Source organism: Lemur catta, chromosome X, assembly GCF_020740605.2.
Source record: "Lemur catta isolate mLemCat1 chromosome X, mLemCat1.pri, whole genome shotgun sequence".
Classification (NCBI taxonomy): domain Eukaryota; kingdom Metazoa; phylum Chordata; class Mammalia; order Primates; family Lemuridae; genus Lemur; species Lemur catta.
Window position 1 is genome coordinate 55,527,422 of NC_059155.1, and position 18,173 is coordinate 55,545,594.

The following is an 18,173-nucleotide window of genomic DNA, read 5'->3' on the forward strand; positions in this document are numbered from 1 at the left end:
GAAGTGATCAAAATGTCAAATGCAGCAAGAAAGGTCCAACTACACAAAGGCTGAAAGATGGCATTGATTTGAGCAATGGTAAAGTCATCATGACATTAGGCTGGCATCACACAGGCTCATTCAGACATCAGCCCCATTTATTCAAATGGCAAACACTCAGCTAGCATGAGTCCTCAGCACCCTCTCAGATGCTTGCCACAGTCATTCTCACATCCCCCGCACTCCTTCAGAGTTTAAACCATTCATTCAAATTGTGCCCCAACTCACTCAGAAATTACAGGCACACAATTGGATGCTCCCCATGCTCATCACTTGGGGTCCTTTATATTTGCCAATGTCACATAGGAGCCAGCCAGAGCCAGTGCAGTTCTGTCTTTGCAGAGGTAACTGCAGGTGCCCACCGGGATTGAATGGGTTATGTTGTGGTTTTTATCTCCCAGAAGTGAAAACCACCTTTGTTTTTCTCTATCTCCTGAAGACTTTGGTTTGGGGAAACGTATGGAAGGAAGACAGATTAGATGTCTGGGCTCAAGATTTGAATTGGGATGCTGGCTGAAAGATGTTCTGGGATGATCAAAGCCCTGGGTCTTTTTTTTTTTTTTTTTTTTTCGAGACAGAGTCTCACTCTGTTGCCTGGGCTAGAGTGCCATGGTGTCAGCCTAGCTCACAGAAACCTCAAACTCCTGGGCTCAAGCGATCCTTCTGCCTCAGCCTCCCAAGTAGTTGGGACTACAGGCATGTGCCACTGTGCCCAGCTAATTTTTCTATATATATTTTTAGCTGTCCATATAATTTCTTTCTATTTTTAGTAGAGACGGGATCTTGCTCTTGCTCAGGCTGGTCTCGAACTCCTGAGCTCAAACAATCTGCCCGCCTTGGCCTCTCAGAGTGTTAGGATTACAGGCGTGAGCCACCACGCCAGGCTGTCCTGGGTCTTAAATATTATAATAGTATCTGGTCAAGGTCCAATCTACAAAGTGTGATCTAGGGTTTTGGACATAAAATAGATTAAACACAGATAGAGGAGAGTAGCAAAGGCTGAACTGATGAAAGACGTTTTTGCCTCTCTAGGTTTGTGCTTCTCAGCAGCTCTGTCTCACAACGTCTGCCTCCTAGCATCTTTCTTAGTGGCTCTCCACATCCATATCTCTATGATCCTGTCTGGCATCTCTGTTCCTCTATCTCGGCCTCAACATATTTCTTTCTATGCGCCTCTCTGTATCTCAGAATCTCCATCTTTGGAACTTCTTGTCTGAGCGTTCTACAATTTGCTTCTCTGTCCCTTCCTTTGTCTGTGTCTGTATCTTTCTTTCTTTCTTTCTTTTTTTTTTTTGAGACAGAGTCTCGCTGTGTTGCCCAGGCTAGAGTGAGTGCCATGGCGTCAGCCTAGCTCACAGCAATCTCAAACTCCTGGGCTTAAATGATCCTACTGCCTCAGCCTCCCAAGTAGCTGGGACTACAGGCATGTGCCACCGTGCCCGGCTAATTTTTTCTCTCTATATATATTTTTAGTTGGCCAGATAATTTCTTTCTATTTTTAGTAGAGACGGGGGTCTCGCTCTTGCTCAGCCTGGTCTCGGACTCCTGACCTCGAGCGATCCACCCGCCTCGGCCTCCCAGAGTGCTAGGATTACAGGCGTGAGCCACCGCGCCCGGCCTGTAATTATTTTTCTCCAACTGGACTGCACCCTCCTGGAAGGCGTGAACCTTTTATTATTCTTCTGGGTCTCCCCAGTGCCCTGCACAGAGTCTGGCATATAGGAGTCTCGGATACATTTATGAATATACTTGAATGAAGGCTTTTTCTGAGGAGAAAGGGACTCACTGTCAACCTCCGGACCCCCCGCCCCCACGCGGAGCAGGCTACTTGCCAAAAGGCCAGCTAGCCAGTAGGACGGAGGGTGTGGTGGTATTGTGCCGCTGCTATTGGGTTCTTTCCCCAAGCTTGTCACGAATTCGCCCGCTAGCAGAGGGACAGAAGCAGCGGGACACGCCCCTACGCCCCGCGCGGCAGCCGCCCGCCCGCCGGCCCCGCCCCGCGCCTTGGCCAGTCAGCGGGCGCCTGCGCGGCCTTCCAACGAGAAGGCAGGTGCAAGATGGCTGCGGCGTGTCGGAGCGTGAAGGTAAGCGGCTCCTCGCTTCTGCTGCCTGCCCTGCTTGTTGCACGGGCTGGGACAGCACGGCCGTGGAAATAGGGAGAAGAGATCGGTGTCGGAAGAAATTTTGCTTATCTAGTCTTGCTATTTCGACGGTTGGGCTCGGGAGGTGAAAGTCAACACTCCGCGGCACATGTATGTGGGGTAACCTAAGGGGCTGTCTGTGGGTGAGACGCCCCTCCAGAGGTCCCATCCGTGAGGAGAGGAAGCACACCTGGGTCACACTGCAGAGGTGACCAGGAACGCGCCCCCGACCCCCATCCCCTTCGCAGAAGCCTGGAGAACAGGCAGGTGACAGGGTGTGGGTGGTCTGGATTGTGTAACAGCTGTGTCTCTCCGCAGGGCTTGGTCGCAGTAATAACCGGAGGGGCCTCAGGCCTGGGCCTGGCCACAGCGGAGCGACTGGTGGGGCAGGGGGCCTCTGCTGTGCTTCTGGACCTGCCCAGCTCGGCTGGGGAGGCCCAAGCCCAGAAGTTAGGAAAGAGCTGTGTCTTCGCGCCAGCCGATGTAAGTGGGGTCATCTCTCCTCTCTCAGGGTGTGCAATGAGGGTATGCATGAGGTGACCAACAGAGGCCTGGGAAGCTGTCGGGGTCCCTCCCATAAGTTTGTCTTCTGTTGGGGTGGTGGACCCACCTTGTCCCTTTTGCCCTGAGCCTTCAAGCACTGTGGAACCACCTGCGATAAGGATTCTCTGAAGCCAGGACTCACAACAATGAGGACGGGGATTGGACATAACAGAATCTCCTGGAGGGGATATAGATGGTTTGAAAATGCATATTGTGCCCTATAATTTTATATTTACAAAGCCAAAAAGCTGTTTATGAAACAAACTATGGGAAGTAAAGTTTGATTAAACCATCTTAGGAGGTAGGGATACAAAAAAGCTAGTTTATTTTCCTATCAATAATTCTCAGAACAAGGTTGTATTAGTGCTCTGATCCACAGCAACTGAGAATCTCCAGGGTCATGTGAATTTATCAGAAGAGAGTATTGATTTGAAAAATGTTTTGAGGCCGGGCATGGTGGCTCACGCCTGTAATCCTAGCACTCTGGGAGGCTGAGGTGGGTGGATCGCTCGAGGTCAGGAGTCCGAGACCAGGCTGAGCAAGAGCAAGACCCCGTCTCTACTAAAAATATAGAAAGAAATTATCTGGCCAACTAAAATATATATAGCAAAAATTAGCCGGGCATGGTGGCGCATGCCTGTAGTCCCAGCTACTGGGGAGGCTGAGGCAGTAGAATCGCTTAAGCCCAGGAGTTTGAGGTTGCTGTGAGCTAGACTGACGCCACGGCACTCACTCTAGCCCGGGCAACAAAGCGAGACGCTGTCTCAAAAAAAAAAAAAAAAAGAAAAATGTTTTGCAGCACTGCTCTGTATTATGTAACATTTTCACCTTTGCTCCACTCTCCTCTCTCAGGTTTTACCACAACCCTTTCTCTTGGCCTCTTCCCTGTTCTCCCTCAAGGACTGGGAGGGGTCTGCCCTCCCCTCCCCCAGTTTTAGAAGTGAGAGTGTGTGCTGGGAGATTAATACCTTCTCCACTTCTCCCTTTGAAGGTGACCTCTGAGAAGGATGTGCAGGCAGCCCTGACTCTAGCAAAAGAAAAATTTGGCCGTGTGGATGTGGCTGTCAACTGTGCAGGTATTGCAGTGGCCATCAAAACATACAACTTAAAGAAGAGCCAGGCCCATACCTTGGAGGACTTTCAGCGAGTTCTCAATGTAAGTAAGGCCTTGGAGGTTCTCCACGGGTAGGAGTAAGGGGTGTCTGGCTGTGGGTGCCCACAGAGCTTTGAGGGGACAGAAAGATGCCTCTGCCTCAGGTCCTACACCATGTCTGTACCTGTCCTCCAGGTGAATCTCATGGGTACCTTCAATGTGATCCGCCTAGTGGCTGGTGAGATGGGCCAGAATGAACCAGACCAGGGAGGCCAACGTGGGGTCATCATCAGCACTGCCAGTGTGGCTGCCTTTGAAGGCCAGGTGTGTAGGCAGGAACAAAGCTTGTGCCTCCTCAGTGACTTGTTGGGGTCCTCCCACCTATGATCTCCACTCTTTCTCCAGGTTGGACAAGCTGCATACTCTGCTTCCAAGGGGGGCATAGTGGGCATGACACTGCCTATTGCTCGAGATCTGGCTCCCATAGGCATTCGGGTGATGACCATTGCTCCAGGTAGACATATCCGCTTTTCCCTGTTACACCTGGGATTGGGTGGGATCTGTGGGCAATTGAGAAGGGAAAGTATCCACTGCCTAAGCAACAGCAGCCTTTCATCTCTGGGCCCCAGAGAGCACCAAGAAGTAGGGCTAAAGTGAGGAAGGACTGGGTAAATATGAAAGGAAGGGTGGGTCTCTGACTCTGGCTATCTTGTCTAGGCCTATTTGGCACCCCTCTGCTGACCACCCTCCCAGAGAAGGTACGCAACTTCTTGGCCAGCCAGGTTCCCTTCCCCAACCGACTGGGTGACCCTGCTGAGTATGCTCACCTGGTACAGGCCATCATCGAGAACCCATTCCTCAATGGAGAAGTCATCCGGCTGGATGGGGCCATCCGCTTGCAACCTTGAAGGGAGAAGGCAGAGAAAACACGCTCCTCTGCCCTACCTTCCCCTGGGGTACTACTCTCCAGCTCAGGAGGTAGCCATTTTGCAACTGTTCACCAGTCACCCTCTGTGCCTAATAAAGTCTCTATTTCTCACAGGGTGTGGGCAGTGTTGTGTGCTGGGGGACCTGGCATGGGGAAAAAAGGTGAAGTCTCTGACAGGGTTGGATGCTCAGAGCCCTGGGGTGGAGTGGGAAAGGCAGTACCTCACACTCTTTGTGTCTGGTTACAACACATGGCCTTGATTTTGGTGAATAATTTTATTACCTAGGGTAGAAGGTGGGGGTATATAGCATTTTCCTCTTTGACTTCTAGCCATCTGTGAGCTTTATGGGGGAAAAGGGAGAGAACCATCCTGGAGCTCAGCGGCTGCTGTTGTTGAACTTTTGGTAATATTGGGCTGTAGGTTGATTGGTGTAGATCATTGAATTCAGATAATTCTGCCTGTGAAAGAAATCCAGAGGCCTCAGCTGATGTGCTTTCCCTCTCTCCCTGGTCCTCGCTATCCTCCCCTACCCTCCCTTGGCATTCATCCCCACTATCACCCCCTAGAACTCACTGGGATTTTTGCTCCTTAGCCAGCTGCTGGTTGAAGGAGGCTAGCCCCCTCCGAAATTCGGCACACAATTCCCTCTCCTGCTCTTCTAGCTTCAGCGCTGCCTGGGCTGCGAGCAGGCTCTGCCTTTCCCATTCGGCATCCAGTGCTTGTTCTGTCTGGTGCTGTGCCTCCTTCTCAAAGCGTTGCACCTCCTGGACTCTCCTGATGGCAGCTAGCTGCTCTGGAGTCATGCCCTTCCAGCAATAGGGCAGGACCCGGTGGGGAGCCATACGACGTTGGGCAACCTGAGGGTTCTCAGTCAGCAGGTCACTCTTGATCTGGTTCTGGATCTCCATGAAGTTGGCTGCCTGTTCACGCTCATGCTCATGGTGCTGCCGCTCAGCCAGCTCAGCTACCTGGCGGGGCCCCCAAATGTAAGTATTTGGGTGTCCAACCTCAAGGAACTCTCCTTTGAGGGGGAGGGGGGACCATGGCCCTACTCCTCCATCTCAGGGAGAGAAAGAACAGACACTATATGGCCTTTTAAGGACTGTAAGCTGGGGGAGGGGTGGAATGGGCAGGGAACTTTACCCTCAGGCAGCCCTTAGACTGAGAGGCTGGGGATGAGAGGGCAATGCTCTGTTCCCAAGTCATCCCATGTCTGGAGGTGGGGAAAGGTAACTTGTACCCTAAGAGGGACCTTAGGTGAAGGGGGAGTCCTCAGGTAGATGAGGGCTGGTGCTGACTTGAGAAGGGAATGTGAGAGGAATGATGTGGCTGAGGTTCCCCAGGACCTTGTTCAGGGGTTGGAGAGAGCCTGGTGTACTGGCTGGCTCAGGCCATACCTGGGCTTTGTTGACATTGACCATGGTAGACATCATGGCTGTGCAACAGGACTCCTCCAGTTTGGCCAGCTTGGTGGCCTGCATGTCCACGGCTAGGCTCAGCTGGTCACTGAGCATATCTACACAGAAAAATATGGTTGGGTCACTGTACTAGCTTGCTCCATTCCTGGTTCATTTATTCAGCCATTTGTTTAACAAGCTTTGTGTATGTGTGCATATGTTTAGGAGTGGGGGTAGCGTCTGAATTGTAGGGATGTAGAAGGAGCTACTCTTTGGGGCTAGGGATAGCCAAAGTACAACAAGGATTTCTCAAGTGCCTAACTGAAAGGAGCGTCCAATAGACCTAGGTCCCAGTGTCAGCTCTGCCACTTCTCAGCTGTGTGGACTTAGGTAAATAATTTTATATCTCTGAGCCTAAGTTTAAGGGCCATGTGCTGGGTTCTAAGGATAGCATGGGATTAGGTCCTGTCCTCAGAGAATTCCCTGTCTAGTTGGGGAGACAGATCAAACATAGATAATCAGACCACAATCTGGCAAGAGCAATGGCAGAGACGGGTACAGGGTATTCTGAGGGCTTTAGGTGGTGGATGGGAGGAAGGCTTCTAGGGGAGGTGATCCTTGAAATACATTTCGTATACAGGCTAAAAGAGCAAAGAGCATTCCAAGCTGAGGGCACAGCACAAGCAAAGGTACTGACAGTTTTTTCCACTCCAGCCACACTGAGCTCCTTGTTTTTCCTAGGACCTGTCAGACATTGTGACAGACAGTGTACTAGGCAATTGCAAGATGGGGTGGACATGAGAGAGATGGTTCATCTTCAGTGAGCTGATATTTTGGGGAGAAGACAGCCATTAAATACTTTCATAATTATGTTCAACTATAGTAAGTGGTCCAACAGAACAGGGTGTTGTGACAGTTGATTTGGAAGGTGAACAGTGCAAGTAGATGAGACATGGTCCTTGCCCTTGAAGGGCTTCCTCTAATGGAAGAGAAGGATGTGGTCACAGACAAATCATAATAGTAGCTACTCTATGTGGTATGGATTATCATCCCTATTTTAAAGATGAAGAAACTGAAGCACAGAGGAAAAATCATTTGCCCAAATCAGCTAGTAGAACTGTTAGGTGTGTCTGTACTATGCTGCCTCCAGGTTAATGAGGAACAATGGCTACACTGTCAAGTTAACTGAAGGAAGTCAGGGAGGTTGGGGTCTGTACAGCCTAACCTTTCAGCATCAGCCCTATGGGTAATTGGACCTCCCCACACAGTTCTGGTCTCCTGGCTGCTGTACCGAGCTCAGGACAGCTCCCCACTAGGCCTCAGGTTTCTAAGCCTGGAGGGCCAGGCTGCTCACCTGCATGCTTCTCATCGAGCCTGGCTTGCTGGTGCTCCTGTAGCTGCCTCTCCAGGCCATACCTGAACTGCTCCTGCTGTCTTCTCAGGTACGTGGCCCTCTCTGGGTCCTCCCCAGAGAAGCGCTGAAGGCTGGCTGGGCCATAGTGAGAATCATTTTTACTGAGATGGGCTGGAAAATCCTTCCAGAGTTGGTCTGAATCCCAAAGGTCAAATTCATGCCTGTTCTTGAGCTGCTGCTTCTTCTCCCAAAAGTCCTGGACTTTCCTGGCCAGCCGGCGTGTCTGTTTTGCCTGTTCTTCCTCTAGCATCTGGGCTACCAGGTCACAGTGCACCTGGTTGGTACCTGGCGGTGGTAGGCAGGGACATGGAGAAGGTACCACAGAAGGGACAGAGCCCACTTAGCGCAGGGCCTTGGCTCTCAAGGTCCACCAGTTTGTCCCACCTCCCCAGGGCCTCGGGCCCCACTCAGAAGCAGAACTGCCCTACCTCATCCCACTCAGGCCCTCACTTTACCCCCTTGGCCCCTGGCCGTGGACTTTTACCATAAGCTGCCTCTATGCTCCGCTCTGTTGCCTCCCGAAGCTTTCGCTCTTCCACCTGTTTGTTCAGGGCTTCGACATCCACCTGATCCCGAAGAAAGGAGCTAAGTCAGGGTAGGGGCCCAGCAAGGGGCCTTGAATGCTCTAACACAAACTCCTTAGAATTTACCCACTTCAAAATTCTCCTATAGTTCCCCAGTACCTACTGGATAAATTTCCAACCCCTCAGCATGGTTTGTATGCCCCTCCATTGGAGCCTCTGCCTCCAATTCATCAAGACCAGCTCAGGCATGTTTTACTCCCATAGAATCTAGGACCCATTGTCCACTTTATATCCAAGTTTGCCCGTCTCTGTTTTCTCCTCCACCAGATCAGGCCGAAGACTGGGCCTTAGTCATGCATGTATCCCCACTGCCCAACACAGTGCTTGGCACAGAGCAGGACCCGAGGAAACACTTGCCACATGCATCTCAATCAGACCACTCACCTCAGCCAATTACTCATGTCAGGCACTATGCTCTGGTTTTCAGAGTTGCCACTGTATGTTAATATGCACCTCATCACTTCCTTTATTTAGCCTCATTTTACATAGGAGGAGCCTGGAGCTCAGAAAAAACAGGTGACTTATCCAAAGCCACACATTTAACAATCGGCAGACCTGGCCTTGAACAGGTATCGTGTTTTTTCCAGAATACCATGCTGCATCTCCCCTCTATCCACCTACCCAGCAATCTTTCTTGTTTGTTTCTTAAACTATCAATATTCTCTCTTTATTTTGATTATAATTCATTTAAAACATTTCAAAATAGTACAAAAGGGAATATAGTTTAGTGAGGACTAAGTGTCCCTTCCATCTCTGTCCCTCCACCTGGTTAAGAGTTTCTTATGTAGCCTTGCAGATATAGTTTAGGTACATATAATACCAAATATTCTTTAGGCTTCTTGTGGCTCCATGTTGCCTGTCTCTCAAGAGCCAGGCCACATGGTCTGGAGCTGACCAGAGAAGAGCAAGCTGTCACCCCGAGTCTCTTCCCCTGCACCACTTCATCCCTCTTCTTGAGCCCTTCTCAGGCCTGTAGGGCTGGGAGCCTTCTTTCCCTCTCCTTCCTTTCCAGCTGTAGGGCCTGCCTGAATCAGGGGAAGGGCTATAACAGCCACTGCTACGTTCCTCCCCAGATGTAACAGTGAGGTAGCCCTGGTCCTGAGCGATAGTCCTCACTGCCCACTCACCCCCATAACTCGGTCTCGCACATTGAAGAATCGTCTTTGTCGCTCCATTTCTCGATTTCTTCTAGCCTCGATGGCTGCTACCTCCTTGGGATTTAATGTCAGGTCCACCCTATACATCTGGAGCAAAGGGGGAGGTAGAAATGGCCCATCAGTGCCAACCACCATCCTTTTTTTTTTTTTTTTGAGACAGAGTCTTGCTCTGTCTCCTAGGCTAGAGTGCCATGGCGTCAACCTGGCTCACAGCAACCTCAAACTCCTGGGCTCAAGCGATCCTCCTGCCTCAGCCTCTGGAGTAGCTGGGACTACAGGTGCATGCCACCATGCTGAGCTAATTTTTTCTATTTTTTTAGTTGCCTGGCTAATTCTTTTTCTATTTTTTAGTAGAGTCGGGGTCTTGCTCTTGCTCTTGCTCTGGCTGGCTGAGTTCAAGCGATCCTCCTGCCTGGGCCTCCCAGAGTGCTAGGATTACAGGCGTGAGCCACTGCACCTGGCCGCGACCACCATCCGTGACTATACCCCCTTCCCCTTTCCTCTCTCCCTACAATATCTCACCAGTTATTGATTCCTACTGACTTTAATTCCTGATATACTTCATCTCTGTGTCCTCCATCTCTGCTGTCACCACCTTAATTTAGGCCTCACATTCTGGTGTCAGGCAATATTCCCAGGAGCCTCACTGGGCTCTCTTGCTCTGGTGTTACCCAGTTTGCACTGGCTACCAGAATGATCTTTCTGGAAGCAAATGTGACTATGGCACTCCTCAGCTTAAAACCTTTGAAAGCAGCTTTAAAGCAAATGGCTCGCCGGTGCTTACAAGATAAGGTCCAACCTCCTTTGCCAGATTTATAAGGTTCTTCATGACCTGACCCCTGCTCACCTTTCTAAGCCTCAAATGCATTTACAACACCCTCCCTTTTTCATTATGCTCTACTCAGTTTTATTCATTTCAGTAAATGACACTACCATTCACCAAGCTGCTCAGGCCAAACACCCGGAAGCCATTCATTAATCATTCCTTTCCCTCACTCCTCCTTCTTTCAAAATAACCCTGGTCCAAGCCACCACTGCCACCTCCCTCAATGACCATGATAGTCTCCACAATGCCCTTCCAGCTTCCTGTTGTCTCCTATAGCCTACTCATCACACAAAAACCAGAAGCAGCTTTCTTCTTTGAAATAAATGTTCCCCTTTATTTTAATTACTTGTTTTCTAGTCAAATGAAAGGCTAGATAGCTTAAAGTTGCCTATGTTCCTTTCATATTTTGGGAAGCCCACTTTTGGCATGTGACCCAGCCAAAGCTGCAGCCAAAATAACTTCTGCAAACATAAATCTGATCATGTCTGTCACCTGCTTGAAAGCCTCCACTGGCTTCCCACTGCACTTAGAATCAGATCCAAATTCCTTACCGAGGGCTTTCAAGATCCGGTTCCTGCACACCTTTCCAAATTGTCTCATATCACTGTCTCCCTTGCTTACTGTGCTCCAGGCACAATGGCTAAATTTTTTTAAACCACCTATAACTTACTCTGCTGAGGTAACCACTGCATACATTTTGGTACATTTCCTTTTAATAATGTTTTATATGGTTGTGCTTACAGTCTATACACAATTTTGTATCTGGTCTTTGTCCCAGTGAATGTTCTATCCAAGTTCAAGGTTGCGCTCAGTTGGCTTCCTGGCCAACTCTGATGGGCATTGGCCAGACCTGGGTCAGTCCCCTGGGTCTTGCACAAGCCACAGCACGGTGAGTTCCTAGATGTTGGCCCAGGAAGGCCCTGATCCCTCCTGCCTACTGAGTTCAGAAGAGACTGGCAAGGCTCTGGCTTCCAGGGAAAGAAGAGCCCTCCTGTTTGTTGGTCCTGCCTGTCTGACAAGCTCAAGACTAGTTGGAATCAAAGAGGGGAAGCACAGGCTGGGGTAGGGAGTTGGGGAACACTGTGGACAATGGGAGAAGTGGAGACCTCATGGAGGCCAGAACATGGATCAGGGAGCTGAAGGGAAGGCTGGTTGTGGGGAGGGGTGTTTCCTCAGCGGGTGGCCCTGAGCCTGTCCTAACTGAATGTACAGTCTGAGCCCCAAGTAGGCCTTAGGGAGGGGTAGGGAGTAGGGGAGGGGAGCGACTGCAGGGACAAGACAGATTTTGCAGAGAAAGGAGCCTGTGAAAAGAGGCTGTGCAGAGCTGTGTGCGCCTGAGGGCTGCTCTTGAGAAGAGCTCCCAGGGAGCCCTGGGGTGAGGTGAGGGAAGCCACCAGACCCCAACTTCAGGCTGGACCCTGAAGTTGTTTGATATGGTAAATTTTATTACTGTTAAAAAATATGTGCTGTTCCTCCCTATGGAAGGATCATACATCTCTATCTCACTGCCCTTGAGGTTAGCCATGTGATTTGCTTTGCCCCCTGCAATGTGAGGAGAATTGACATGTGCTACTCCCAAGAAGAACTAAGAGCCATTAAATGATTGCCACTTTTTCTCTTCACTCTCTGCTATGAATGAGACTGGCAATGTCTCATTGGTAAGATCTGCTCCTTCCGCCTGGGTCCTGGGATGGTGACATACAGCAGAGATGCAGCCAGCCCACAATGGACAAGAAGCATGAGTGAGAAACAAAACTTTTTTATAAGCTATTGAGATTTCTGGGTTGTTTGTAACCTCATCATAATTCAGCCTATCCTGACACAAAAGAATTTAAAGCTATGAGACTGTATGAGATCTCTGAGGGAGTGAGTGTATATGGATAAGAATGTCCCAGGTGAGACAAGGAGAGGAGTGGCCAGTGAGATGGGAGAAAAACCAGGAGAGTGTAGTGTCCAAGAAGCCAAGTAAAGAAAGTGCTTTTTGTACAGGCGTGGTGGCACATGCCCATAGTCCCAGTCACTTGGGAGACTGAGGCGGGAGGATCAATTGAACCCAGGAGTTAGAAGCTTTCTGTGTGCTGTGCACTTATCCATCTTTTCACTTTCTTTGTATAGTGAATTATGGTGAATTTGAATGAAGTCAGATTTACCCATCTTTTCTTTTGAGCTCAGTAGTTATTATTTAAGAAATCCCTCCTTATCCTGAGGGCATAAAGAAATTCTCCTACATATTCTTCTAAAATTTCTAAAGTTTTGCCTTTCTCACTTAACTTTTTTTTTTTCCCTTGAGACAGAGTTTCGCTCAGTTGCCCAGGCTAGAGTGAGTGCCGTGGCATCAGTCTAGCTCACAGCAACCTTAAACCCCTGGGCTCAAGTGATCCTCCTGCCTCAGCCTCCCGAGTAGCTGAGACTACAGGTACTTGCCACAAAGCCCAGCTAATTTTTTTGTTTCTATTTTTAGTTGCCCAGCTAATTTTTTCTATTAATATTTAGTAGAGACAGGGTCTCACTCTTGCTCAGGCTGGTCTCGAACTCCTGACCTCAAGCGATCCTCCCACCTCGGCCTCCCAGAGTGCTAGAATTATAGGCATGAGCCACATGAGTCACAGTGCCAGGCTTCATTTAACTTTTTAATACACTTGTCATTGCATTTCATATATGATGTGCTATAGGGATCTAATTTAATTGTTTTCCCCAAGCTCCATCTGACCTTTTAAAATGGAATAATAGTTCACTGTGAATTATATGGGACCGCTATCCTTTGGCCATTTTATTCCCTCAGCCTGATGCTGTTTCTCCCAATTGAATTTGACTTATAGCTTCCCTACTAGATTCTATCAACCAAGCTTCCTCATTTTCCTGGACTTGTCCTAAGTCTCTTCTCAGCCTTCAGATATAATTATTTTTCTTCTTTTTTAGCAGGTCCATGAATCTTAATAGTCATAAGTTTTTAAATAGTTACAGGAATGGCTATGGCAACCACCAGATCCTCTCCACGTCTAAGTCTGAGAATAGCACCAACCTCAGCCTACAGGTTCCAACTGCCACTATAAGGTCACTGAAGGGGAAAATTCCACAGACATTTTAAGCTTCTTGGACTGCTAAAGGCCTTAGTAATGAGCAGGTATAAGGTGATAGTATGGGGATGAGGGGTGGAGGAGAGGGACAGAACAGGTAGGGAACAGAGTGGAGAGGAACAGTGGTGCAGAGGAGGAAGAGGAAGATAGAATAACAAAGAGGTGAGGAGGTGGAGGACAGAGAGCAGAGAAGGAAGAGAAAGGGGGGAACGAGGGAAGGTGGCAGAGGGGTTTAGAGTGATGGGAATGAGATAAGGGAGATGCATGAAGGGAGAGAGATGGAGAGGGGAGAAGGGAAGGACGGAGGTAGAGAGCACTGGCTTAGGGACCCTGACTCCTGGGAGTTCACACAAAATACCTTTCTCAGTTAGAAATCCGGATTTTGAAGCTCCTAGGTTGGATCTGGGTTCAAGTCTGTTCTTGCGTTACAGCGGCAGTTTCTGAACTCTGCTTGGAGGAACAGGAGGGAGGCAGGGGATAAGGGTAATAGCTCAGGCCCCAGCCTGTCCCAGCCTGTATCCCTGTCACCTGGGAGTACTCCTGGGTCCATCCACACCCCACTCTCCTTCACATCCCATCTCGCCTCCAATCCCACCCCACCATTAGCAAAGTGTGAGCTCATCTATCATAACACTGAATTCTCCAACTGCCCCTCCTTCTCGCCCAGCACTCCGCTCCCCGGGGTCCTTCCAATTCACAACCCTGTCCTTGTCTGAGCCTTGTAGGCCGGCCAAGCTAAAGCCACAGCCAAACTCTCACCTTCCTCTTGCCCTGAAGGGCATAACCCTGCTGTGACTTCAGACTCGTCTCAGCAAGCGTAAGCTCAGGTCCTGCCTGCCTCTTTGGATCCCAAAAGCTGCTCTGAGCTCTCCCAACACCAAACTCCTCTACAACTTGGTCCGTTGCAGCAGGGTTTTGCTGTTGCCAAGCAACGAGAAGGGGCGGGGCCTAAATGCCTGCTGTAAACTAGCACCCCGTAAACGGAGCCACAGAACCCCTACGCCAGACCGAAGTCCCCACCCCTGATTCCCGCCGTGCCGGAAGCTGGAAATGCCGTTTGGCCTGGACGTATTCTCGCGAGGTTTGCCATCCGCCCGGCCTGCACTGCGGCGTTTCGCGCGCGGGATAGCTCAGTTCCCGGGCGTACGGCGCGGCCTCTCCTAGCGCCGCTGGCGCTGGCGCTGTCATGGGTTTCCTGAAACTGATTGAGATCGAGAACTTTAAATCGTACAAGGGTCGACAGATTATCGGACCATTTCAGAGGTTCACCGCCATCATTGGACCCAATGGCTCTGGTGAGATAAACCCGGCTTCGGCCCTGCGCCCGTCCCAGCCTGGACCCCCTATCCGGCGCCAGAGTAGTACAGTCCAGCCCATGCAACCTGAAACGTCGCGAACCCATACGGGTTCCTTGTCCCTCCGGAGGGGTTCGGCTCGAACCCGCTCTCCCTGCGCGGTCGCTCTAACTCCAACCTCTTCCAGGTGTCAGTTGCCGCACTTTGCGCCACCCCTGTTCCAGCCACTTGGTACGGGCCAAATTGTACGTTACCCCGCCCGCTGCCGCCTCCCGCCAAAGGAGGCGCATCCGAGCCAGCTGCCAGCCAGCTGCCAGCTGCCAGCCGTCAGCCAGCAGCCCGCCGCCCGCCGCGCGGCTCCCCGCCGGACCGCCTGGATCCGGCCTCCCAGCCTTGTTTGACCCCCTCCGAAAAATGTGGGACGGCTGCTGGCTCTCCTGTGGCCTCCGGTCCCAAACGGTACACTTTTGCTTCAGCCCAGCGCCCCCTCCCGCCTCGCATTGGTACGCTCCAATTTGTTCCTTTTTACTCCTCTCCCGAGGCGGCACTTTTGAATTTCGAACCCAGCGCTGGTGTCTTCAGAGTGCTTGCCGTCTCGATCCCCACCCTCAACCCCCATCCATATAAGAGGTAGTTGACCTCGAATTGGCCCTTTTCCTACCTCCGAAACCGTCGAAAGTCAGAATTCATTCGCTTAACAAATTTGTTGAATGCTTATTGTGTATCAGTTGTTCAATTTCAAGTTGTGGAAACAGTGGAGAATAGAATAAGCCAAGTATATGCTCACAGGGAACTTACATTCCCGAGGGAAAGGATATAAAGAAGGAGAAAATAAGATGATTTTAAGCTGCCATAAATGCTATTCAGGAAATGGGACAGGTTGATGTGATCGAGTGACTTATTTGGGTGGTGTCTTTAGAATGGATGATCAGATAAAGCTTCTATTTCATGTCTTAACACTCCATCTCTAAATGATACACCGTGGATTCCTCTCATCTGCCTCCAGAAGTGGTCCATTTGAAATCCTGCTGTGTTCTTCCACCCCAGAAATGTTCTGTTAATAGCTGAATCATTTCCTAGCCTGAGAGGCTGCCCTTGCTGAGGTAGCTCGTTCTGAATACCTTCCCTGGAGTCGTACCTGAGTTTGGCTCTCTGCTTAGAGCAGGATTTCTCAACAGTGGCACTGTTAACATTTCCAGTGAGATAGTTCTTTGCTGTGGGATCTGTCCTGTGCATTGTAGGATGTTCAGCAGCATCCTTGGCTTCTACTCACTAGCTGACAGTAGTACCTCCACTCCCCAGGTATGACACTCAAAAATGTCTCCAGACATTACCAAAGGGTCGCGGAGGTGGGGCAAAATTGCTTCTCCCTCCCACTTAATTTGAGAACCACTGGCCTGGAGGGCTAATACTTGGGGTCCACTCAGTTTCTTAGGGTTTTGGTGTAGTGGCCCCTGTGGAAACAGCCAGGATGCACCTCCTGGCATTCAGTCCTCTCCGCATTGGTAGATTTGTATACCCAGCTGTTCTGAAAAGGCTCCTGGCCTGACATTGCCCCCCTCCCTTTCTTCAAGGCCCACCTCTACACGGCATTCATTGATTCCCTTCAGTGAATTGCTCTTCTCTAGAACACAGCAGACACTTGGTACACATTAATGTTTATTTTCTTCTGTCTTGTATTCATGGCCTATGTTTTTGTATCTTCATCACTGATCTATGAGTTTCCTAAAGAAGTCTTTCCTTGAAACATTTGTGTTCAGCCCAAAACATATATTATAAAAATGTTTACTATTGAATGGTCGTGAGTAGAGAGGCCTGTGGTTGTGAGATATTCTTGTCAACCCTGGAGATCATAGGAGAAGCCCAAAGGTTGGAAATTGATACCTAAAAGCCTGGTCTGCAGGATGTGCTAGTCTTGCTGTGATGTAGGAGACAAGAGCTAAGAGTGTTAGGATAGGATAGGACTCATTTATTGAGCATTTACTGTGTATCAAGTACTTTATTTATTGGGACCCCTTACATTTACATTCTCATAATGACCTTAGGAGGGAAATACCATTAGCTTTGTTTTATACATAAGGAAATTGAGGCACAGAGTTGTGAAAACTTGTCCATGGTTCTAAGAGCCAGGATCAGAACCCATGGCTGTCATACTTCAAAGCTGGTGCTTCTGCCACTCCAACAGAGTTATGTGCCATGCATTTTTTTAGACTTATTAGTTGTAGTTTTTCATTTTTTCCGGGCAAGGGAATGGAAGCTGAGCTAAGAAGAAGTAGTGAAATTAAGATTGGAATTTGATCTGTTGGACTGGAGCCCAAGCTCTTAATCACAGTCTTATATTGCCTCCATGGAAGGACTTAGACCTGGGCTGCCCTTTTTTTTTTTTTTTTTTGAGACAGAGTCTCACTTGCCTGGGTTAGAGTGCCGTGGCGTCAGCCTAGCTCACAGCAACCTCAAACTCCTGGCTCAAGCAATCCTCCTGCCTCAGCCTCCTGGGTAGCTGGGACTACAGGCATGTGCCACCACGCCCAGCTAATTTTTTCTATTTTTAGTTGTTTGGCTAATTTCTTTCTATTTTTAGTAGAGGTGCGGTCTTGCTCTTGCCCAGGCTGGTCTTGAACTCCTGAGCTCAAGCAATCCTCCCGCCTTGGCCTCCCAGAGTGCTAGGATTACAGGCATGAGCCACCATGTCCAGCCTTTTTTTTTTTTTTTTTTTGGAGATAGGGTCTCTCTCTCTCTCTCTCTCTTTCTCTCTCTCTCTCTCTCTCCCCTCTCTCTCTCTCTCTCTCTCTCTCTCTCTCTCTCTCTCTCTCTCTCTCTCTCTCTCGCCCTGGCTAGAGTGCAGTGGCATCATAGCTCACTGCAATCTCAAAGCATTCGAGGGCTCAGGTGATCCTTCTGCCTCAGCCTTCTGAGTAGCTAGGACTGCAAGCGTGTGCCGTCACACCTGGCTGATTTTTAGATTTTTTGTAGAGACAGGGTCTCACTATGTTGCCCAGGCTGATCTCAAACTCCTTGCCTTGAGCAATGCCTCTGCCTCCCAAAGTGCTGGGATTATAGGTATGAGCTCCCATACCTGGCCTGGGCTGCCATTTTTAAGGTTGAGTAGAAAGGCTTGTAGAACATGTTTAGGGATAATCTTGAGATAGAATTTATAGAGATTAAACTGTTCATCCTTACGGTCCAATCCCAGCCTAAGCTTTCAAGAAATGTCTTTTTTTTCAGATTCTAAAATGAAGACAGTAAAAATTGTAACTCCTACTGAAAAGATAGCTATTCTTAATGTTAAAAACCTTATTTGTTTGAATAGTTGATACATGCACATGGTATAAAATTCAAAAAATCCCAAAGGATATACAATAAAAGGAAGACTCTCCCCTAACCTTAGCTCTACCTAGTGTCCTTCTCGGAGGCAATCACAATTATACTGCTTACATTTTCATATATTTTTTTCCTATGCTTTCCCCTCTTCCCAAGTTTTTATTATGAAAATTTGCAAATGTGTGTTTCACATAATCGTTTGAAAATAAATTGCAGACTTAATGACATTTTACCCCTAAGTGCTTCAGCATTCATCTCCTAAAATCATTTCCTATATTATCCACTATTCCATTATCACAATGAAGAAAATTAATTTCCTCATGTCATCACTTATCTAGCTTATATCAAGCTTCCCTA

At 49.1% G+C, this 18,173-nt stretch overlaps 3 protein-coding genes across 6 annotated transcripts in view; 2 read left to right on the top strand and 1 right to left on the bottom strand.

The window, feature by feature from the left end:
• Positions 1–2,024: 2,024 nt before the first annotated feature.
• On the top strand, positions 2,025–4,855 carry HSD17B10 (hydroxysteroid 17-beta dehydrogenase 10). The gene is made up of 6 exons (XM_045537634.1): positions 2,025–2,123; positions 2,499–2,663; positions 3,715–3,879; positions 4,012–4,140; positions 4,222–4,330; positions 4,534–4,855. The coding sequence occupies exons 1-6, from the start codon at positions 2,097–2,099 to the stop codon at positions 4,722–4,724; spliced, it is 786 nt and encodes a 261-aa protein (XP_045393590.1). The 5' UTR covers positions 2,025–2,096; the 3' UTR covers positions 4,725–4,855.
• A 145-nt stretch (positions 4,856–5,000) lies between these two features.
• RIBC1 (RIB43A domain with coiled-coils 1) lies at positions 5,001–14,244 on the bottom strand. 4 transcript variants are annotated; one of them, XM_045537638.1, is made up of 8 exons: positions 14,221–14,244; positions 13,559–13,647; positions 9,268–9,384; positions 8,041–8,122; positions 7,497–7,841; positions 6,143–6,261; positions 5,319–5,713; positions 5,001–5,203 (listed from the first exon to the last, which is right to left on the bottom strand). In XM_045537638.1, the coding sequence occupies exons 3-8, from the start codon at positions 9,382–9,384 to the stop codon at positions 5,122–5,124; spliced, it is 1,140 nt and encodes a 379-aa protein (XP_045393594.1). In that variant the 5' UTR covers positions 13,559–13,647; positions 14,221–14,244; the 3' UTR covers positions 5,001–5,121. The 4 variants fall into 4 exon arrangements, with proteins under 4 accessions (XP_045393594.1, XP_045393593.1, XP_045393595.1 ...); XM_045537637.1 differs by lacking the exon at positions 14,221–14,244 and adding an exon at positions 13,960–14,214; XM_045537639.1 differs by lacking the exon at positions 14,221–14,244 and adding an exon at positions 13,960–14,214 and having other exon boundaries at positions 13,559–13,650.
• A 20-nt stretch (positions 14,245–14,264) lies between these two features.
• The window catches only part of SMC1A (structural maintenance of chromosomes 1A), a 36,182-nt gene continuing 32,273 nt past the window's right edge, over positions 14,265–18,173 (top strand). The window contains exon 1 of the mRNA XM_045537636.1: positions 14,265–14,495. Within this exon, the coding sequence (XP_045393592.1) occupies positions 14,387–14,495 (109 nt within the window). The 5' untranslated portion in view covers positions 14,265–14,386. The remainder of the gene's footprint in view (positions 14,496–18,173) is intronic.